Source organism: Mus musculus, chromosome 16 (assembly GCF_000001635.26).
Source record: "Mus musculus strain C57BL/6J chromosome 16, GRCm38.p6 C57BL/6J".
NCBI lineage: Eukaryota > Metazoa > Chordata > Mammalia > Rodentia > Muridae > Mus > Mus musculus.
In genome coordinates this window covers 11,812,983-11,834,601 of record NC_000082.6, presented here as the reverse complement: position 1 = coordinate 11,834,601, position 21,619 = coordinate 11,812,983, and the positions used below count along the sequence as shown (strand labels likewise).

Sequence of the window (21,619 nt, the reverse complement as noted above, 5' to 3'; positions counted from 1 at the left end):
TGATACCCTCCATGATTTATCTTCAACAAAATTGTGTCATTTCTATTAGCTCCTTCCATTTGCAGTTTGTCCTGGTCCCGCCCAAGGTAACATTTCCCAAAACTGTCAAAGTAGAGCTTGAGTGAGTTGTTTTTTTGGCTTGGTTCGAACTTTCTCTGTTCCTATCGCTGCTAAAGGACACACCACTGTTCGAATTTGAGGTCTCAGCTAACATCACAGTGAGCAAGCTGTGCTGTATGTGTGCGCTGCTTCAGGCGGGCATCTTTCTGGTCTCTTATTGAAAGTTTGAGTTGATATTTCCTAGTGATCCCTTGGGAGAAGTTTGAAGGTCAAGCTATGATTTTCGCTGTTTAGTTGGTGCCGGACGTGACTATTCTGTGTCCAGCCTCCACAAAAGAAGGAACATTGCTGACACCATTCCCACCTCTTAGGACTTTGGCCAGAAGGTCCTGTTTCTGGTGTGTTAGCTATCCCTGTGCTATAATTTCCCTACCTGGCTCAAGGCAGCAACATTGTGTCAAGGCTCAGCCAAGCTCCCTGAGCATAAGGGAAATACCAAGGAAAGCTCAGGTGAGATCAAACCTGCCTTCTCAATGGACAGGGAGGAAGCTGAGCACGATCTGCATGTTGGCTACTTTCCTATGAAAGCATCTCCATATTCCCAAGATGGAGTAGTAGGACCTAACTAGAAACCCAAAGCTCAGAGGATCCTGTGTCCCTCAGAATGTAGCTTGAATTCTCTGAGTCCAGGGACCTTGCCTGCTCCTTCCTGAAATGCTAGCCCAAAGGGCAGTGGTGTAAAGCTGTAAGCACTAGAATCTATGGCTGTATCCAGCCCCACCATCCCTGAACTCTAAGCTCCTACATCCACCACTGTCAGCCTTCCACTTGAAGGTGTCGTGTGTGCAGTTCATTGGTGCCAACCCCACCCATACTGCTATGCACTTGTAACTTTATCCACCTCATAAATCCTTTTCCCTTGGAAGACTGAAGCTCTCTTCCTAGTAAACAGTCCCCTCCTCTGAACCCTGCCTGCAGACTGCAGTGGCTACTTTTGTAGTTTCTGTCTCTGTCTGACCACTCTGTGCTTCATGGAAGTACAGTTATGCAACATCTGCCTTTTCTGACCAGCTCACTTCACTCAGCATAATGTCAGAGAAGTTCAGCCATGTTATAGCGTACCAGAATGTCCTTCCCTTTCAAGACCCAATCTTCTATTTTATAAAATATTTTATAAACACACAGCACATGCACACACACTTTGGCATATGTCATTGGATATTTGTTACATGGTTTAAATATTTTGATCATGACAAGTTATGCTATTGCGAGTACAGATGAGAACATAGCTATTAAGACCCTGATTTCAAGCAGACCTTGGACACAAACCAGTCCCACAACACCCAGAGGAAGCTCCACTCCCAGGGTCTCTAACATGCCCAGGATCATAGGATCACAGGAGCTTGTCCACACCAGGATCTCAGGGTGCCAAAGGCAGATTGACTTCCAGGAGCTCTGACACACCCAGGATCTCAGGATCACAGGATCCCAGGATCACAGAATCACGGGATCACAGAGACAGCTCGATTCTGAGATCTGACACAACCAGGATCACAGGAAGGATAGATTCCAGTCAGATATAGCAAGGGCAGGTATCCTAGAGATAACCCGATGTCAGGAAAGAAGCATAAAAACATAAACAACAGAAACCAAGATTACTTGACATCATCAGAACCCAATTCTCCCACCATAACAAGTCCTGGATACACCATCACACCAGAAAAGCAAGATACGGATCTAAAATCACTTCTCATGATGATGATAGAGGACATTAAGAAGGAAAAAAATAACTCCCTTAAAGAAATACAGAAGAACACAGGTAAACAGCTAGAAGCCCTTAAAGATGAAACACAAAATCCCTTAAAGAATCACAGGAAAGCACAATCGATCAGGCAAAGGAAATGAACAAAACCATCCAACATCTATAAATGGAAATAGAAACAATAAAGAAATCACAAAGGGAGACAAACCTGGAGTTAGAAAACCTAGGAAAGAGATCAGGAGTCATAGATGCAAGCATCACCAAGAGAATACAAGAGAGAGAAGAGAGAATCTCAGGTGCCAAAGATACCATAGAAAACATTGACACAACACTCAAAGGAAATGCAAAAAGCAAAAACTCCTAACCCAAAACTTCCAGGAAATCCAGGACACAATGAGATGACCAAACCTAAGGATAATAGCTATAGAAGAGAGTAAAGATTCCCAACTTAAAGGGCCAGTAAATATCTTCAACAAAATTATAGAAGAAAACTCCCCTAACCTAAGAAAAAGATGCCCATCAACATACAAGAAGCCTACAGAACTCCAAATAGATTGGACCAGAGAAGAAATTCCTCCCATCACATAATAATCAAAACATCAAATGCACTAAATAAAGAAAGATTATTAAAAGCAGTAAGGGAAAAAGGTCAAGTAACATATAAAGGCAGGCCTATCAGATTACACCAGACTTCTCACCAGAAACTATAAAAGCCAGAAGATCCTGGGCAGATGTCATACAGACCCTAAGAGAACACAAATGCCAGTCCAGGATACTATATCCAGCAAAACTCTCAATTACCATAGATAGATAAACCAAGATATTCCATGACAAAAACAAATTTACACAATATCTTTCCACAAATCCAGCCCTACAAAGGAAAACACCAACATAAGGAAGGAAACTGCACCCTAGAAAAAGCAAGAAAGTAATCTTCCAACAAACCCAGAAGAAGACAGCCACACAAACATAATTCCACTTCTAGCAACAAAAATAACAGGGAAGCAACAATCACTATTCCTTAATCTCTCTTAACATTAATGGATCAATGTCCCAATAAAAAGGCACAGACAAACTGACTTGATATGTAATCAGGACCCAGCATTTTGCTGCATACAGGAAATGCTCCTCAGGGACAAAGACAGACACTACCTCAGAGTAAAAGGCTGAAAACCAATTTTCCAAGCAAATGGTCCCAAGAAACAAGCTGGAGTAGCCATTCTAATATGGAATAAAATCAAAAAAAAGATAAGGGAGGACACTTCATATTCATCAAAGAAAAAATATACCAAGAAGAACTTTCAATTTTGAACACCTATGATCCAAATGCAAGGGCACCCACATTCATAAAAGAAACTACTAATTATTACTATTATTATTAGTAGTAGTAGTAGTAGTAGTATTATTTAATGAAGCCAACATACCCAAACTTATGGGACATAATGAAAGCAGTGGTAAGAGGAAAATTCATAGCTCTGAGTGCCTCTAAAAAGAAACGAGAGAGAGCATACACTAGCAACTTGACAGCACATCTGGATGGTTTTGCTTGATTCCTTCACCTGTTTGCTTATGTTTTCCTGTAATTCTTTAAGGGATTTTTGTTTTTCCTCTTTAAGGGATTAAAACTGTTTACCTGAGTTCTTCTGTATTTCTGTTTGTTTGTTTGTTTTTGTTTTTGGTTTTTTGAGACAGGGTTTCTCTGTATAGCCCTGGCTGTCCTGGAACTCACTCTGTAGACCAGGCTGGCCTCGAACTCAGAAATCTGCCTGCCTCTGCCTCCCAAGTGCTAGGATTAAAGGCGTGCGCCACCACCTCCTGGCTCTGTATTTCTTTAAGGGAGTTGTTTATGTTCTTCTTAAAGTCCCCTATCAACATCATGAGATGTGATTTTAGATCCGATCTTTCTTTTCGGGTGTGTTGGGGTATCCAGCACTTGCTATGGTAGGAGAACTGGATTCTGATATTGCCAAGTAGCCTTGGTTCTCTTGGTAAGGTTCTTGCGTTTGCCTTTCACCATCTGTTTATCTCTGATGTTAGTTAGTCTTGCTGTCTCTGGCTGGAGCTTGTCCCTCCTGTGGGCCAGTAAGCCTGTGTCTGCACTCCTGGGAGACCAGCTCTCTCCTGGAGGGACCTATGTCCAGAGGGCTATGGAATAGCTGCAGCTTCCGGGTGCAGATGGGTACTGGAAGGATCCTGACCCATCTGTTCCATTGTTCCTGTGCCCTGTGCACTCCTGGCTCCTGGAAGGTCCTATTTTGGACAGTTATAAGAGAGAAAACGAAGATCTTACCTCTGAGCCTGGGTGAGAGCACTCCTGGAAGACCAGCTCTCTCCTGGTGGGACCTGTGTACAGAGGGCTGTGGAACAGCCTTAGCTCCCGGGTGCACAAGCCATGCACAGTCTCTGTCTGTCTGTCTGTCTGTCTGTCTGTCTGTCTGTCTCTGTCTCTCTCTCTGTGTCTTTCTCTCTGTGTCTTTCTCTCTCTGCCTGCTGCCTGCAAACCTAGATGTAGAACTCTCAGTCACTCTCCAGCACCATGTGTGTCTGCCTACCACTATGCTGCCTTCCATGATGTTAATAAACTAAACCTCTGAAACGGTAAGCCAACCCCAACTCAATGCTTTCTTGTATAAGAGTGTCTGTGGTCGTGGTGCCTCTTCACAGCAATTGAACGCTGACTAATACAGTATCTTCTCAGGAGAGTTGCATTTCTGTCTTTTATGTATTTCATTAGGGTCTCACACATGAAGAAAGCATTTCAGTGACACACTGAGATTCTGACCTATAGTATGAAAGCAGGGACAGGAAGCGAGACAGACGGATATACCATCACTGTGGACACTTAACTGAGCCCCTCAGATCTGGTAAACCTCACCAGGCCATGAGAAAAGAGTAGCCACATAGGTGGTCTGAACCACAGCATCAGGGATGAGGAGGCCACCTGGGACCTCCTGAGCAGTGAGGGAGGGAAGCCCCTTTAAGCTGTAATCTGTGCAGCCGGCATTTCCGCAGCTCTGTGTTTCCTGATTTCTGTCCTGTCCCTCGGTTCCCACATCATGTTTGCTGCTTTACATCTGAAGTCTTTTGTCTCTGCATCTCTGCCTTTCTTAGCTCAGCTGCTTCATGTGGGCTCTTCTTGGCATTCTCTAAGGTTTATTTTCTAATTGACATTTCAGTGTGCAGTTTTGGTGACATGCAGATATTTCAATTTGTGTATAATCCCAACTCGTGTTATGGGCACAGCAGGATTACCTCAGGGTTACCCGTCATTTGTCAGGGGACACTCAGACCTGCCCCTCCAGCTCTGTGAAGTGTCAGCTTTAATCCCTTTGCTGTGGGTCCCATCATGTCTATCCAGGGAAGTGGGTTGCTCCTTTCCATCATCCTTGTGCCACTTCTGCCACTGGAGTTACACCTTCATCCTGCTTTCCTCATGGCGGCAGGTGGGCTGCACACATGGTCCAGCTCCCAAGTGTAGAGGAAGGAATTTATGCTTATTCCTGTCACTAAATTGATGCTTCACACGTAGTCGATGCTCAATAAATATTTGCTGAATAAATTTGCACAGAAAGGCTGTGAAGAACAGATGTGGAATTGAATTGGTCATTTTAAAATGCACTTATTAAAGCTTTAATACATTATTACAGGAAGTGCAGAAGCCAGCAATATGGGAAAAGAGGAGGGTGCTACTTGCCCACACATTTCTCCAACTCTCTATCCAAATAATCACTTCCATTCTTAGTCCTGTGTGCCGCAGTGGGAGGGGAGATGTGCTGAGCACTGTGGTGCTGAGCCTGTGTGTGCCTCATTGAACTGCTGAAGATATAGGGAACACCTCTTCCTCTGCTGGGCCCTGGCACACTAGTCACTAGATTCAGGGGTTTCTCCTCTAAAGGTACTGATGGATTCTGTGAGGCCAAATAGATAACTGTGTGCAGCCCTTGTTCAAAACCAGGTCCACACAGACATAGCGCAGGGACGGCTGGGTGCACCCCGAGGCAGCAGTGAACTCATCAGGTTGCAGGAGTGAGCAGGAAAGTGTTAAACTCTGAGGAGTAGACAGGTATATGCTTTATCTGTTTGACATTTCTGCGACAGTATTCTCAATTGTTCTGTCTTAGTCTCTTGTGAGTATATAGGTAAATGGCCTGCAGCGCTCTCATAATTCCCTTCACTCTGTAGGAACTCCATGGCGGCAAGAACAGACCAGGGACCTGCAGCGAGTACTGAAAGCCGTCGACCAGGACATCCCACTGGTGATGGTCAGCGGCAACCATGACTTGGGCAATGCCCCCACAGCCGAGACTGTGGAGGAGTTCTGCCAGACATGGGGAGACGACTACTTCAGCTTTTGGGTCGGGGGCGTCCTGTTCCTGGTGCTCAACTCCCAGTTCTTGTACGATGCCTCCAGGTGCCCCGCACTGAAGCAGGCCCAGGATCACTGGCTGGACCAACAGCTGAACATTGCAGAGCAGAAACAGTGCCAGCACGCCATTGTCTTCCAGCATATCCCGCTATTCCTGCAGAGTATTGATGAAGATGACGACTACTTCAACCTCACTAAGACCGTCCGTAAGGAACTGGCCGAAAAGCTCACCAGAGCAGGTAATGCCTGGGGTATGTGTATGTGTCAACCTCCTTCTGCCACCTGGCGAAGTGAAGAGGGGACTAGGCTTGGATGGGACAGGTTCTGATCTTACTCACTAGTAATATAGCTGTGGGCAAGCTGCCAATTCCTTCCTGCCTCAGTGTCTACCCTAGGATGACTAAGGGTGGTGATCCTAGGAAGCATCAGGATGGCCTCTGACCTGCCCAGCCCCTGGAGTAGATGCCCCCAGCTGAGGATGGGAGTCTTGGAGGTCAAGGGTCCTAGCAGAAGGGCTCAGAATGTGATTACGTGTACCTTGGGAGATGGAAAGAGCTAATAACAGCTTCCTTCCTTTCTGTGGCAAGCATGGACTGGCTCAAGGAAAGGACAGAGAAGCCTTAAGACCCGAGCACCCTATCATAGTCCTCATGTATCATACAGGAAACCTTGGTGTGAGGCTTTATTAGATTGATCCTGAAACCTTCATGTGTTCGCCTGTTCAGGGTACATCATGCTTCCTTCCTTCCTTCCTGAATTAGGACGAGGAGGTGTATGCATAGCATCTCTGTCATGTAGACTTGCAACTACATCCGTGTGATCACATGTATACAATCGCAAAGTAAAGATGCCTGTTTTAAAGGTCAGCCTTAGATTATGATGGCCACTCCCTGGTACTCTCCCATGCCACCTCTCTCCTCTTTAGTTCCCTTTCTGGGGCCCTCTCTTGAGAAATGGTGTGTCCTAGGTGGCTCACCTCAGTGATTAGTAGTCGTCAGCCATGACAGTGGCTGTGTGTCCTGTCCCTGATTTCCCCCTTAGACTGTTCCACAGTTTATTTGTGTCACACCCTTGTAAGAAATGAATTGCTTCATTTAGTTGCTGCAGGAAGGAGCAAGAGTTGAAGTTGGAAGTGGTCTATCTCAAGAGCCAAAATTTGTTAAGCAAAAAAACAACAACAAAACAACTTCTGGTCTTCTCTTACTCATGGTCCACTGTGAAACCCAATAGGCTCTTCTGTACTTCTGGGGCATTTTACAAAAAGCTTGTGTTATCAGAGACATTCTCCAACTGTTCTGTGGAGATGATGTTGGGAAACTCCTATTGAAGGCCTTTGATATCTCAGGCCATGCTTGAGTTAGTGTGGAAAGCATTTCTGAAGCCAGGGAAGCAGAGTTAATATCAGGATGGCATCTGCTCCACCAGAGAGACCGTTTTACATCAGAGAATATCCAGTTCTTCCACCACACGTGGATGCATATAAATGATGCAAACTCAGTTCCCAACTGCTGGTTGTTCATCATGCTGTCAGCATTCTCGAGTGGCACAAGGGTCTGAGCTGCCCATCCCAGGACAGAGCACATGCCATCTCTGAGAATGTCCAGATGCTGAGAGGATCCACAGTGCTAACAGGGTGCCTGTGGAGGAAGTGTGGTAAAACTACCCAGAGCCTGTGGGACACAACAGCTGGAGCAGGGTTTCTTGTCAGCACATCCCCTGAGGACTGTGTGTGCTTCTGAAGTGAATCCCATGGCCCCATCCTGTGAAGGTTGATGTCTACAGCTGGTTGGTGCCTTTGTGTAGGACCAACCCTGTCCCTAGGCAGAACTAAATAGGAAGCCAAATTATGATCCAAAAGTTGGTTTGTAAGCGTGAAACTTGGTGGTGTTTTCCATTCTTGATGGTTTTAGACCTGCATCCTGTGGACTCTGGGTCCAGTAGGGTCTCCTTGCCTGGCAGGACTGTGTTCATTTGGGGCCTTTTTCTGCTTCCTTCATATTGAATCAGCTCCAGCCAGGCCCTCTGTACATTCTCCAACCCCTGCACAAGGTCCAGCTCTTCCTTCAGCTTGCCCTTCCCAGAAGTCCTTTCCTTTTGCTCTGGCTGTGAGACCAACTCAGGTTTCTACCTTTTTGGTATAAAGCTCTTCTCCCCTCCAGTTCCTGGTCAGCGTTGTCTTGATCCAGCTCTTGTCAGTTGGACATGCTGAGTCTCTCACTAGACTGTCAGCTCCTTGAAGGTCCATCTGCCCTGCCTTTAGGTATGACTCAGGGCTCGGCTCACAGGAAGGCCTCTGTGATGTGGATGGAGTGCAGGGCAGGAAGGAAAGTCTTTACCTCATCCAGCCCTCCACGGCCCGCTGACAGAGCTCAATGGTGTCCAGGACACACTCTATGACAAGCGCAATGGAGAAGACTCCATCTCATATTGTCTGTCCTGTGCCTTCCACATCGTAAGGTGTGCGGCCTTTGTCTTTCCTCCCTGCCTTTCATCTAGGTCACTCAGTAATCTGTTTCTCCTGCAGCCCTTCTTTGCCCCTAGCCTTAGGATCCTCACCTAAATCTACTTCAAGTAGCACTAAAGAGCTCGAAGCCCCTCCTACTGTGGGTCTCCATTGCGTGCTAAGCCTGGCCATCAGACACAGAACAAACAGGCAACATCTGCAGTTGCAGTTTCTGTGTGGACAGAACCGCGCCGTGCTGCTAGGTTGGGAGGCTTGGATGGCAAGCCCTGTATATGTGTGTCTCAGGGGCAGGGCAGGGCTGCTACTTGACCAGGCAGAATGTGGACAGTGGCTGAAGCCACAGCAAGAGAACTTGAACCCATTTTGGAAAGTCAGGCAGTCAGTGATATTTTGTAAAATGTATTAACTTAAAGACCGTGATAAAGCTGGGGTGACAGTGGCAGGTGGTATTTAATGTTGCCTCTAGCTTTTGTCCCCACAGCAATAGTATTTCCTAATACTATTTCAGTCTCGGTTTTCTCCTTGTGCTAAAATGCCAGTGCTCAAAAATATGTCAGAAGCTCATCAGATGATCAGGGTAGCTTTTAATTACAATAATTGTGTTGTTATAAAATATCCTTTTAAAGAATACATCCCTCCCCAAGCCACTGTGGGGATAAAAACCCTGCTTCCTTCCAGTAAGTTTAATGAATAATTCTGAATCATTGTGTGGGATGAATAAATGATTTAATAATGAGCATCAACAATCATCTCCCATTGTTGCATTAATTTTTGTAAATGGGATGAGGTAAATGAGGAGGAAGGGCTGTCACCATACAATAGACCACCATTTGTGTAGGAATGTGCTCTGTGATCCAAAAGATGAAGAGCTTCCAACCTCAGGTTTCCCTAGAAACGGATGCTTCCTGTTTCTACTTTTGAAGTCATTGACGGGGGTGGGGAGCGTCTTTGTATGGAACAGAAACACTGTCAGTAACTGGTGGAAATAAACAGGTATCAGGGCAGGACAGGCGCCCAAATGTGAAGCAGCGCTGCTTATTCGCAGTCTTCTTTGCTCGGCCTGGGGATAATCAGTTTCATCATATCCCAGGGATGCAGAAATTGGTTTCCCCCTAATTCACCTGATACCGAACTGGAGTCACAAAGACAGAGCGTAGATAATGAAACCTGGGTGGAAGGTGGAGGTCGGCTCGTCCCTCAGGCCTCTCTCAGCAGCAGGTTAGTGTGTGACCCAGTTAATGCCGATTGCAGTTTAAATTTCCCATCTTAAAAAAGAGAAAACAGGGAAGTCTCTGGCTGCCCATGTTTCCCCTTGATGTCTCGGCGATACCTTTTCTTTCCTCTCATTCTCCTCACAGAGCTTAAGGATGGTGTATTAAAGAGCCCGGGGCACATTTGGCAATTATAAAAAATTCCAGCAAGTTGATCTTTCTTGCAAAAGTTAATGAGTAATTTCACAGAATTCGTTTCATCTCTAGTATTTGTGTGCTTTTTAACAGAGAAACAGAAAGAAAGGGCGAGCTCTCAGCCCTTGGTTGCAGCCTTAGGATTTCAAGTTTTTAGAGAAGGTGGAGGTCAGACTGCATTACAGACAGAGGAGAACTTTAGGCCGTCTGTCTCACCACTACCACAGCTGTCTATATCCTGATGCTACCAGGAAGTGGATTCTGCTTGTGTTCATTAGAGGAAGTCCAACCCTGAGCCTGTCACACACTAGTGACCCCTTGATAAAGACTCACCGTTTAACAGGGACAGAGCCTGGCCTGGGTCACATCTCCCTAGCAGCAGCATTGCCGGGATGCCCACACTGCCTATAATGGCCAGCTGAGATCTGGATGGGAGACACACTTCCTAGAGCACTGCATCTTAAACTGAGATGTGCCCACATATGGGGTCACACTACTGAATATGGGATGGGAGACAGGAAAAGAAAACACACAGTGATCAAAAACTAACTCAGAATCAAACCCATCCCAACTGGAAGTGTTTCCAGCAGTATTAGCACCGTGCTGTATTGTCTGCAGTACACAGCATCCTTGCCGCCTTGGTCCTTAACACTCAGTGTGTGCACTTAGCATTATGCACACCATCACACCATGCGACACCCGCAGATGCTGCTGCCCAAAGTGTCTTTGCTCAAATTTGAGATTATTATATGTTATGAATTACAGGGTGTTCTTAAATGTACATGTAAAGTGTTCTGCTCTTATAGGAACATAATAGCTTAATTGCAGAAAACAAAGATGATTGTTTTCAACTCTCATTGCTTAGCGTGTAAGAACCAAATTAATGTATCTCTGGGTGGGGTTGTGTCAGGATGGGTTATTTTAAAAACTATTGTTTGAGTTGCTGACTGAGTTTCCTTTAAAATATGTTAATGGGCTTGGTTGTGATTAGGGCAGATATTGTAGCAGTTTCTGAAATGGCGTACGTGTGCTTCTGCTATCTCAGACTATTTATTTTCATGAGTTGACAGTCCTGGTATTGTAGTTGTAGTCAAAATGTCCACTCTGTAAAATGTCTTATATATTCAGCCAAGATTTAATTCTCTTTTTTAAATTTTACATATTTATTTTATGTGTACAGGTGTTTTGCCTATGTCTGCGTCTATATCATATATATGTTTGGTGCCAACAGAGACCAGAAGGCTGTCAGATACCCTGGGACAGGAGTTACAGGTGATTGTAAGCCATTATATGGGTGCAAGAAACTGAACCCAGGTCCTCTGGAAAGAGCCACCAGTGCTCTTAGCTACTGAGTCATCTCTACAGCCCTAAGATTTAATTCTTCCTATAAAATAAACAAGCAAGTCCATCTCATTGGTATACAGATTTGCTTTCATCTTTAATAAATGCTAAAATTATACATCTACAAAGAATTACAATGAAATAACTATGAGTTGTTGTCAGCAATTTTTTATTTACATACCTCTTTTATATTTCAGGATTGTATAAAAATCTCTCAAGCAAAATAGTATCATAAGTAGAAAAATTTAAGAAACACTACTCTAGAGTAGGTATTTGTAAGATTTTTCTTGAAAAACATTAGGCTGTAAATATTTGGGGTTTACCTGACCTGAGATCTCTGTAGAGCTATTTAGCAACATTTCTGTAATATGTAATTGGCAAGAGAGAACATGTCTACAACTGGTTATAGCCATGTTCCAACTATTAAAAAAAAAAAAAAAAAAAGGTGGTGGATCTGCCCCTGCCTCTGTCCGAGACATGTTCCCTCCCAAAAGACACTAGCTTTCTGAGTCCTTGGGTAGAGAGTGTGCATGCGTGATGGCTGTGTGCTTCCTGCAACCTGCTGTGGTCATGTGGCTGGCTCAGTATAGGGGTCTGCCCTCAGAGAACCTCCCCTGCTTCTCAGTTCATATTCCTGGGTGAGCCCAACACTGTGCCTGGGGCCTGTGATGCAGCCTGGAGCAGAGAAGGATTGGGAAGGCCATGGTACTACTTAAAATGTCCAATGGTTGATATTTACTTTAACATGTCCTAGAAAGACATAAGCAATTCAATAACTTAAACCCAGGTTCTGCGTAAGTCATAGGATAGCTAGGATGCAGAAGCCAACAAAGGGAAAACTTATGAAAGATGCCCAAGATGGCTGCTGTGGGGGCCAGTGGGATGGGAGAAGCTATGTAACAGGCAGGTAAGCACCAGGCCATCCATGGGTTGGGATAGAGCTTCAGTCTCACCCTTTTGGTGGCCCCTTCACCATGTGGCATCTCTTTCTGCTTTCTATTGTCCTTTGTAAAACAAAGGTTCTCATTCCACCCTCAGGGTTGATGCATTAGATAAAATGAGGCGTGTCCTAGAAGTGCTGGGCACCATGCCTGAACAGTGCTCCATACGGAACTATTTGCTGCTCTGTGATCCTGAACTATGATGAGATTTCTCAGCAGGCCATTAACTAGATGGGTGTTTCTGGCTTCCTTCTTTTCACACAAAACTCTCCAGGTAGAGCCAGGTGTGCTCTGAGGGCTAGCCTACAGTCTGCTCGGGAGCATCAACCCTGAGCAAAGGCTAGACCAAAGCCTCAGGGCTCCTGGAGGGTATGGGAAACTTGACTACTTTGAGCCTGAGATTATTTAGACTAGATAAGGAATACATGCTATTCCTAGTTTTCTGGAAAGGGACCACTAATTTAGAAGAGGGGAGAGCTACAAAACTAGATAATCCCTTTGGAATTTAACAAATAAATGCAGCTCTTTGTTAAAGCACACACTGTACCACTATTCTAGCAAACAACCTTTGGGGGCACCACTCTATGATCAGAACTTCTAAATAAAGCAGTGTGCCTCAAGACCGTGGTAACTACCCTACAGTGCTCTCTGTCTGAAGTGCATTTTTAAGAAGCTTATTTTGGCGGCTTTTCTTTTGAACTGACTTTGTAAAAGAACAGACAAGTGTCCCCTGTTACAGCACCCACAGAACCCTGGTCTTCTGGAGCCAGATTGATGGATTCTGCTCTTTACCTTGTCTTCTAGCATGCAGTCAGTCTCGCGTTCATTCTTCCAGACGTGGTCAGTTTTACATTTTGATCCATTTATCGTAAAGCACCACAGTTTAGGCGCTTGATGTCTGCACCTCCCTCTCCATAAGAGATAAAAGACCAACTGCTGACGCTACATCTGCTGTGAAGTGGTGGATTTCATTTCTCACTTTGGAGGTATCCTTAACAGTTGGGCTAATTAAAGTTAAAATCAAGTCCTGATGGTAAATATTTATAAATCAAGAATCTGGCGTGTGAATTGTGTTCTACTGATTCCAGAAGTGAAGTCAGCCTGTATTCATTCAGCAAACAGCACAGGCTCCTCCATGGCCTTCAGGCCAGAGGAATAAAAAGAAAGGTTAGAGGTTCCTTCTCCAGAGAGCCAGACTAAACGTGTGTGTGCAGGCATGCACAGAGAGTGTAGCACGTGCACATGGAGGCCAGATGTGAGCACTTAGTATTGCTCCTCACGCACCATCTGCTTTACTTGACGCAGTCATCCTTGTCCTGGATGCCCAGTGCTCAGGTCTTGCTGGACAGCTAGCGAGCCCCAGGCATTGCCTGTCTCCACCTCCCAGTTCTGGGATGACAGAGGCATGCCACCACATCGGATTTTATTTTTTCACGTAGGTTCTAGGTTTGATCTTGGGTTCTCATTCTACTGAGCCATCTTTCCAGCCTTCTGGTCATTCTTAGAAAAAGTGTTACATTGTAGTGTTGCAAAAAGGCGCTTCTGAGCCAGGAGAGAAGCAGTCAGAGATTTATGAAGAATAGTCTGTCTGCTCTTTCAGGTCCTGCTTTTCAAACAACAGTTGCCGTCCTTCTGAAATCTTCAGTGAGACGCATTTGTAAAACCTTGGTGTCTGAGTGTCTTAGTCCAGTTTCTGTTGCCGAGCTGTCACCACAAGCTATAATTTATCAGGAATAAAAATGCATAGTTATAAGATCTAGGAAGTTCAAGCAAGATCAGGAGACTGTATCTGCCGACGTCTTTCTTTACTGGTGAGGATGTCGTGTGATGACTCCACACCCTGCCCCCGGTCTCTTTCAAAGCCACAGCCCATGGATCAGGCCCTTCCTTGTGTTCTCACTCTCTTGATACTTCACAGTGAGGATAAAAGCGTAGTGTGGCTTCATTGTGAGGATGTTGGCCCACAGCCCCAGTTTGAGCAGAACACCCTAACTTCCTCTACAGCTAAAATTTGTCTTTGTTTCCTTTAGTCACAGCAGCACAGCCTAGGTCTGGGGGCTCGCTGTACACCATCATCTGGAATGGCTTGAGTGGTGCTGCTGGTCTTTTGTCTTACCTAAGCGTTTGAGGGCCAAGGAGATGGCTCGGGGTTTGGTTTGCATCACCGAGCCTGATGATGTTTCAATCCTGGGGACCCACATGATGGAAGGAAAGAATCGAATCCTCTAAGTCATCCTCTGCCCTCCACACATATGCCATGGTGTCTGCACACATGCTCATGCAACACTAAATAAATAAATGTATAAAAAAACTTATAGTGTTTGAATATCAGTGATGAAAGTAAGGTAACAGCATAGTTGGTCAGACACAGTCAGAGTCCTTGTGGTGGTTCAAGTGAGAATGGTCTCCATAAGCAAGCATGTTGGAAGGCTTGATCCCCGCCTGGTGGGACAGTTTAGGAAGGATTAAGAGGTTTGTCCTTGTGAAAGGAGGTGTGGCCACACCCAGTCCACAGGCAGGAAGCACAATGTTGAGTGTTTGCTGCTTGGGACCCTTTCTCCATTGTCAGTCTAGCATCTCGGCAGGGAATGGTGCTGCCCACAGTGAGCAAGCTTTACCACCTCAGCAAAGGAGATAAGGTTAATCCCCATAGGAGTCTACAGGGGACCATCTCCCAGGTGATTGTGGAGTGTGTCAGCAGAACACTAACCATCATGTGGGTGAATTCCATGTTGGCAACATTTCTTGCCTCTTTCCTTCCTCCTTTCCTTCCTTTCCACTCCCTAGTCCCCTTATAAAGATCACACTCGTACTTCATAGGAACCGTAGGCTCATGATTGTGTCTTCTGCTTAAGCACCTAAAGTCCAGTCAATGTGTGCATCTGAAGCTGCTGTGGCCTGTTTGAGTTCGTGCCTCTGTTCTTGCCGAGAGAAGACTCCGTTTGTGTGATGATTCCACTGGAGTCTCTGGCTCTTCAGTTAGGTTACAGAATGGCCATTGGTTTTCTTCCCAAGAGTTCTTTCTTTGAACTTTTATTAGAAAGTTCTCTCTTTTTTTATTTGTATATATTAGCTGTGCAGAGAATTAGCTTCATTGTGACCTTTCTGTACACACAGTGCACTGTGACCATTTTTGTCCCCTCTTGTCACCCATTCTTACTTCTTCTCCCATTTGTGCTTCGGGATTCCTAATAGTCCCTGTTTTGTTGCTTTCATCTCCTCCTCTAGACTTCATGTATGAGAGAAAACATAATCTTTGTCTTTTTTGTGTCTGGCTTATTTTACTTAATATGGGGATCTCTACTTCCATCCATTTCTTACAAGCAGCATGGTTTGATCTTTGAGGCCAGCTATTGTAGATCCACCATACTTCCATTGTCCAGTAATCCTCTGATGGACATGTGGGCATCACCGCCTAGTCACTGTGAATAGTAACAAGATAACAGGTGCACTGGTACCACTCTGTCCTGATCTGGATCCCTTCATATGTAGCTGAGGTCTGGTATAGCTAGATCATGTGCTACTTCTATCTGTACTGTTTTTAGAGACCTCCGCTCCAATTCTCATAGTGGCTAGTTTGTGCCCCCACAGGCAGTGTAGACAGATTCCTTTCCCCAGAAAATCTTTACCAGTCCTGGAGGTCACTGACCACCCCCACCAGCCTTAGAGGTAAAGCCAGGAGCTTCAGGATGAAGGATACTTTGTTGTAAGTATAATATATCTCTTCCACAATGGTGTAGGAGTTTGCAGCATGCTGTCTATAAATGAATGGCAGTGAGGGCTCACTGTATGCCATTTGAGGGTGGGTGGCACTGCAGTGCTGACTGCATGCTGTCAGTGGGTGGGTGGCAGTGCAGGCCTCACTGCATGCCATCTGTGGGTGAGTGGCAGTGAGGGCTCACTGCATGCCATCTGTGGGTGGGTGGCAGTGCAGGGCTCACTGCATGTCATCTGTGGGTGGCAGCTTTGTGAATGATGTGTTCCCTTAGGGTTTTTACTCATCTCTATTTTGTATATTTAAAACAATACTTTGCAGGAAAATGGCCTTGTTCAATTTATCATGATAGATATTATCTTTTGTCCTTCCTCCCAGAGTCCTGGTTTTGTTCAGGGCATCAACGTTAAAAAAATAAATCCTATACTGAAGTATAGGTGAGGGGTTGGCAGACCGTGTCTGTAAAGAGGCAGACAGGGCAGGTTTGAACCCATTGTGTGGGTCCTTACAGAAGCTAAAGGTGACCAGGAAGAAACAGAAGACACATTCTTCACTTATGGGCCATAAAAGCAATGGTGGGTGGTAACAAGATGGCCTCTGATACTTTATCTGAGGGTAGTACTTACCCACACGGCAGTTCTCTTTCAGAAAGTCCACGTTCACCTTTTCCCACTCTGCAGTCCTCTACCACAAGGAAAGACCGCCATCTAAATCCGAGAGCTTCGCTTCCTTAGGGATTTGATCTCACACTCAGCCTCCAGTGTGCGTTGTCCGTTTCTCACTTCCAGATCACTTCTGTTGTTGTGAGTGTGGCTGGAGGTGACACCCCGAGTCTGTGTCTTCTCTACTCCAGTTAGGAACCATACTAGCACCTGGACTCAGCTGAACATAGGCACCAGGGAAGGCAGTTCCAGTAACCTCACAGCCAGTGACCGAACCCCAAGTCCAGCCCAGCTAGGACACCTCTGGCACTCACAGACACTGGGCACTTAGAAGAGCTTCCAAAGACAACCCTAAACAATGTTTAAAACTTGCTCACCCCAGAGTGAGAGCTGCTGTTCTAACACGGGAAGGTTCCCAGGTTGCATTGGGTGCTCTGAAACAGAAAACTCCTCATTGCCCAGTCCAGAGAATAAGAAGGTTCGTCTGCCACATGCAGAGGCTGTCTGTGGTTGGTGGTGACCAGGATCTAAGCAGACCTCCATCCTGCCCTCCCAGCATAGCTTTTCTCCGACTCTGGACCTCCTGAGGATGCTGAGCTGTTGTGGATTTCCCAGGACAAGATCCCCCAGAGTTGGGAAAGGAACAGTTTTAAAGAAGTGAAAATGTCCTAGAATCCCAGCACTTCTCCCATGTCGCCTCCATTCTGAGTTCCCAACCCAGTGGAGGCGCTGCGGGGAGGATTGCCACTGCAGCCTCCACCAAGGTTCAGTTCAGCCATCTTGGACAGGAGGACTTTCTGAGAACAAAAGCAGGGCAAAGGGAAGGATCTGGAGGCAGCTAGCGTGTCTGCAGGGCAGAGAAGGAAAACCTCTCAAGGAGGAGCAGGGGCTCACAGCTGTCCCAAGGGATCCGACGCCCTCTTCTGTCCTCCATGGGCCCTGGACACCCATGGTCCACAGGAATGCATGCAGGCAAAATACCCATACACATAAAATTGTTAATTAAAATTATTTTGAAGTTTATCAAGCATTTGAAAAGAGAAAGAAGTAGTATTAGAGGCAGATCACAGGGCAGGCAGAGGCCAGAGCTGCAGGGCAGCCCTACTGAATGAGAGCACTGGAGGTACCCAGCCACTGCAGACCAAGAGACTCTGGGTTTGATGTCACAGGACAGGAGCCATATGAAGATCCTAAAGGGAGGGGTATTCTGGATGCTTTCCTGGAATTGATGAGGTTGGATATCCATTTGAGGAAGGTAGTCCTGTTGAGTCTAAGGATACATTTTCTCTTGTGCGAACCTGTAGAACCCCCTTTTGAGCCTGGTGTGTTGAGGCCTCCAGTCAGGCTGAAATACCCTCTTTGAACCTAAGTATGGCTTCATGCCCTTTCTGGAATTTAGCAGGTGAGGCTTCCAAGAAGACTGTGTGTCATTTCATCCTCCTGACCAGAGCTTAGATGCAGTTTTATGTTGTTGAAGACAAAAGCTACAATCCCAGGGAAGCAAAACGGGAGGATAAATGGAGCATGGCCCTTCACAAGACAAATCTTCAAGCAGGTGCACCTGCCTAACACAGGGGCCCACCTGCCTCCCCATCTTCTCTGGGATACACAGATCACAGCTAAACACAGACACAAACTTTGTTTTGGCTGAAAGACACTATAGTCACTAAAAGCTAAAATATCCTAGCACATCTAGAGTCAAAGAGAGCAGCTGCCAGAAGTTCACAGGAGCACTCTGAGAATGAAGAGGAAGCTCGTGAGCAGGAGAATGGGCGGGAAGGGACATTAGGGCAACTCCTTCATCCCTGAGGCAAGCCACTATGTGATAGACATTTCAGTGCATAGCGTGTTGATATGTTCTTTAAGGAACCCTGGTAGGAGTTTGTCTTTCCCAAGGTTTTAAAGCAGAAGTGGACTTAGCAAGGTACTCACATTGATGGTTGTTGCCCTCCCTGGCTCTAGCCAGAGGCACCTACTCCTGTCACATGCACCTTTCACATTCTGCAAGGCTGTCCCCTTCATGGCTCACAGCCACCTCCATCTACCCCCTCTAGTATTTTTGGATAGATTTCCAATTTGATACATGAACATACCATCAGTCAAAACAATCTTTTTAATGAGCCTCTTGTCCTGACAGCTGTGTTTAAGACAGGGCATGGGAAGCATAAGAAAAGTGTGGGAAATTGTCCCTTCTGGATTGAAACCGTAAAGCCTGCCCTACACTCCGTCCCTCCCTGAGCCCGCTATCTTCTTTTACAAATAAAAAGGATATTATGAATAGCAAGAGGAAGATGTAATTTGTGCCAATGAAGAAAAGAGTCTCCTGACCAGATAGATAGGAAGGATGTGAAAAATATAATTATTGAGCAAGGCTTAACTACGTGACAGGCGCGCAGCTTCCTGCCATGCGACACACCCCCTGACCTCCAGCCACATGCTGTCTGGTCCTCACTTGATTTTCTCCGTAAGAGGAAAGCAAGACTGGCAACGTAGAAGCATGTGCCTTGTCACTCAGCTTGGCACCACAGAGGTGAGCAGAGAGCCTGCCTTTCTGACGCTGCTCCCCTGGCAATCAAATGCTAATGATATGAGTAGAAAAAGAAAGAACCCCCTTGTACATTCTCCATAGGACTTGACTGCTCAGCTCATGCAGAAGACACAGCACCATCTGCTGTGGAGAAGAGGACGTGGGGCAGGAAGACTGCAGGTTGCTGGACTGTAATTAACCATGAAGTCCAGGCTAGGAGTGGTGCTGGGTGCCAACCACACATTGTGGGCAGCAGACCAGCAGACTCATGGCAGCTGCCAAGCACCCCTGGGCTCTGGAGAGTAATTATTTCCCAATACCACTCTTTACCCTGGAGCTGACAGCTCGCAGGTTGCAGAGGACAGAGAAGACTGTGTTCTGCATCATAAAGTGTGTGTGCCTGACATGGGAAATACCATGCTACAGACAGAAACATCAACTCCTCACCCCCACCCCAGGGGTCACTGATTCACTAGCCTGAACATCTTTGTCCAGTCTTTGCTAGAAACTTCTACAGAAGAACCTCCTATGCCCTAGGTAAGCTGCACCTCACTGGTCTTCTTTCCTCTTCACTGCCTCTCTGTCACCAAGAAGCATGGACCTCCACTAGTTGCCATTAAAATGTAACTTCATTAATATTTAGATGAGGCAAGATAAGTATAATTCTCATAGCTAATTTTTAGGTGAAAAAATGGTGGGAAATCCTTGGAAGAAAGAAAGGGAAACCCTGTAGGTTATACAGGATGAGTGGCCTTGGGTGAAGGGCGCTGGAACAACTGAGAGCCAGCAAGTGAAGAGAGAAGGGTGAGGCAATGGGGGAGGGGAGGCCACCAAGAGAAGGCTGTGGGTTCTAGAGAAGCCAGTTAGTAACAACCCCATCATCTAAGCAGTCACCTGAGGGGACAGGGTAAGCATTTAGGTACACAGGGCACCCACTCTCTGAAGGACATCCTGCTCTCACCCCTCTGCTGTGCCCTCAGCCATGCAGAAGTGGAGCCGAGGGTGGCGTGCACCTCCAGAAACCAAGAGAATCTCGTGCTAGTGATGACCAGTGAATTGAAGCAAGAGACTCCTCCCTGACGCCCCCTGCACCCCAATACCTAAGGACCCAGGGAGTCTGAGGGACTCTTAAGCCATCTGCCTTCACGATGACAGTTTTTATTAATACAAAAATATAATCTCAACTCCCTAGTTTTTATATATCAAAAAAATACAGTTTCTGGTATTTTAGAGGGTAGCTCTGACATACAGCTGTATGTTTCTGCATAGAGCACCTGGAAAATGTGTTATTGAATGTAATAAACACATCACACTTGCAGACACAGCATGTCCTACTTTGTGATATCTGCATGCATTTGTCCTATCATCCCTGATGTGTGCAAATAGTCTGGAAGAAACTCCAAAGGTTGGAGGAAAGGAAGGAGAATGGAGGTGGACGTGAACCAGTGTGGCATGAACCAGCCACAGTTATGATAGCATAAGGTTAGAATAGTTGAGATAAGGCTTTTATCATTATCAATTGGCTCTGAAATTATTGTGTTGACATCTTGTAAATTGTGATTGTATTGATACATAAATCTGATTGGTTAGCTTTAATAGTTTTAATTCTACTGGGTAATTGGGTATTGTGATGGCTTACCGTGGGGTGCATGGGTCATTGCATGGTAGCTAGAGGAACTGGAGGATGGGGGGGGGGGCTGCCAGAGAGTTGGTGAGCTGAGAGACAGCCAAGCTGAGAGCACCCTGTGGGAGCCCCGTGGCCCAGCAGGGCAGAGTTGGAGCATTGAGAGAAGCAGGAGCACGGAGCATTGGCGGGTTCTTTTTAATATTTCCCCACAACAGGGGCTGAAGAACTAGCTCCCTGCCTCCTTGTTTTGTTGTTGATGTTGGTTTTGCCTTGACAGTCTGTATTTTCCAATATTTGCTTTCGTTTTTAGTGGCCTTCTGTTGTGGATACAGAAATCCTCTTAGGCTCACATTCCCATTGTTAGAATGTGGCAGCGAAAGGGCCCTTACCCTTTGGGGATTGCCCTGAATATGTACCCCATTGCTTTACTATTGTGGTTGTTCTCAAGAGATATTGCATCTGTGTATGATACTTACATATCTACTGCAGATCTATTTGAGGGGAAGTTGCATGAATCACACGTGAATCCACTGCCTTCTATGTGTTAGCCACTTCTTAGCAGTCACTCCATTATCCACTATCATGGAGATGTGTGTGCATGTGTGTACATGCATGCATGTGTGCTCACATGTGCACACAAGCCACACTTCACCCCTCTGTCTTGCGGCACGATATACTTTTGAATGATATACTTTAAACAGTAGAGAGCAAGCTGAAGTGAGAGCAGACTTTGATGTATTTAACTCGG

The 21,619-nt window shown here is 45.8% G+C and overlaps 1 protein-coding gene across 3 annotated transcripts in view; it reads left to right on the top strand.

Annotated features, from left to right (window-relative positions):
- Cpped1 (calcineurin-like phosphoesterase domain containing 1) overlaps window positions 1–21,619 on the top strand; it is a 105,793-nt gene that overhangs the window by 74,875 nt on the left and 9,299 nt on the right. For 2 of the 3 annotated variants that reach the window (XM_006522013.3, NM_146067.3), the window contains one exon: window positions 6,005–6,427. In XM_006522013.3, the coding sequence (XP_006522076.1) occupies window positions 6,005–6,427 (423 nt within the window). Of the gene's footprint in view, window positions 1–6,004; window positions 6,428–21,619 lie in introns of those variants that run through there. The other variant, XM_006522014.3, reaches the window with a different exon arrangement.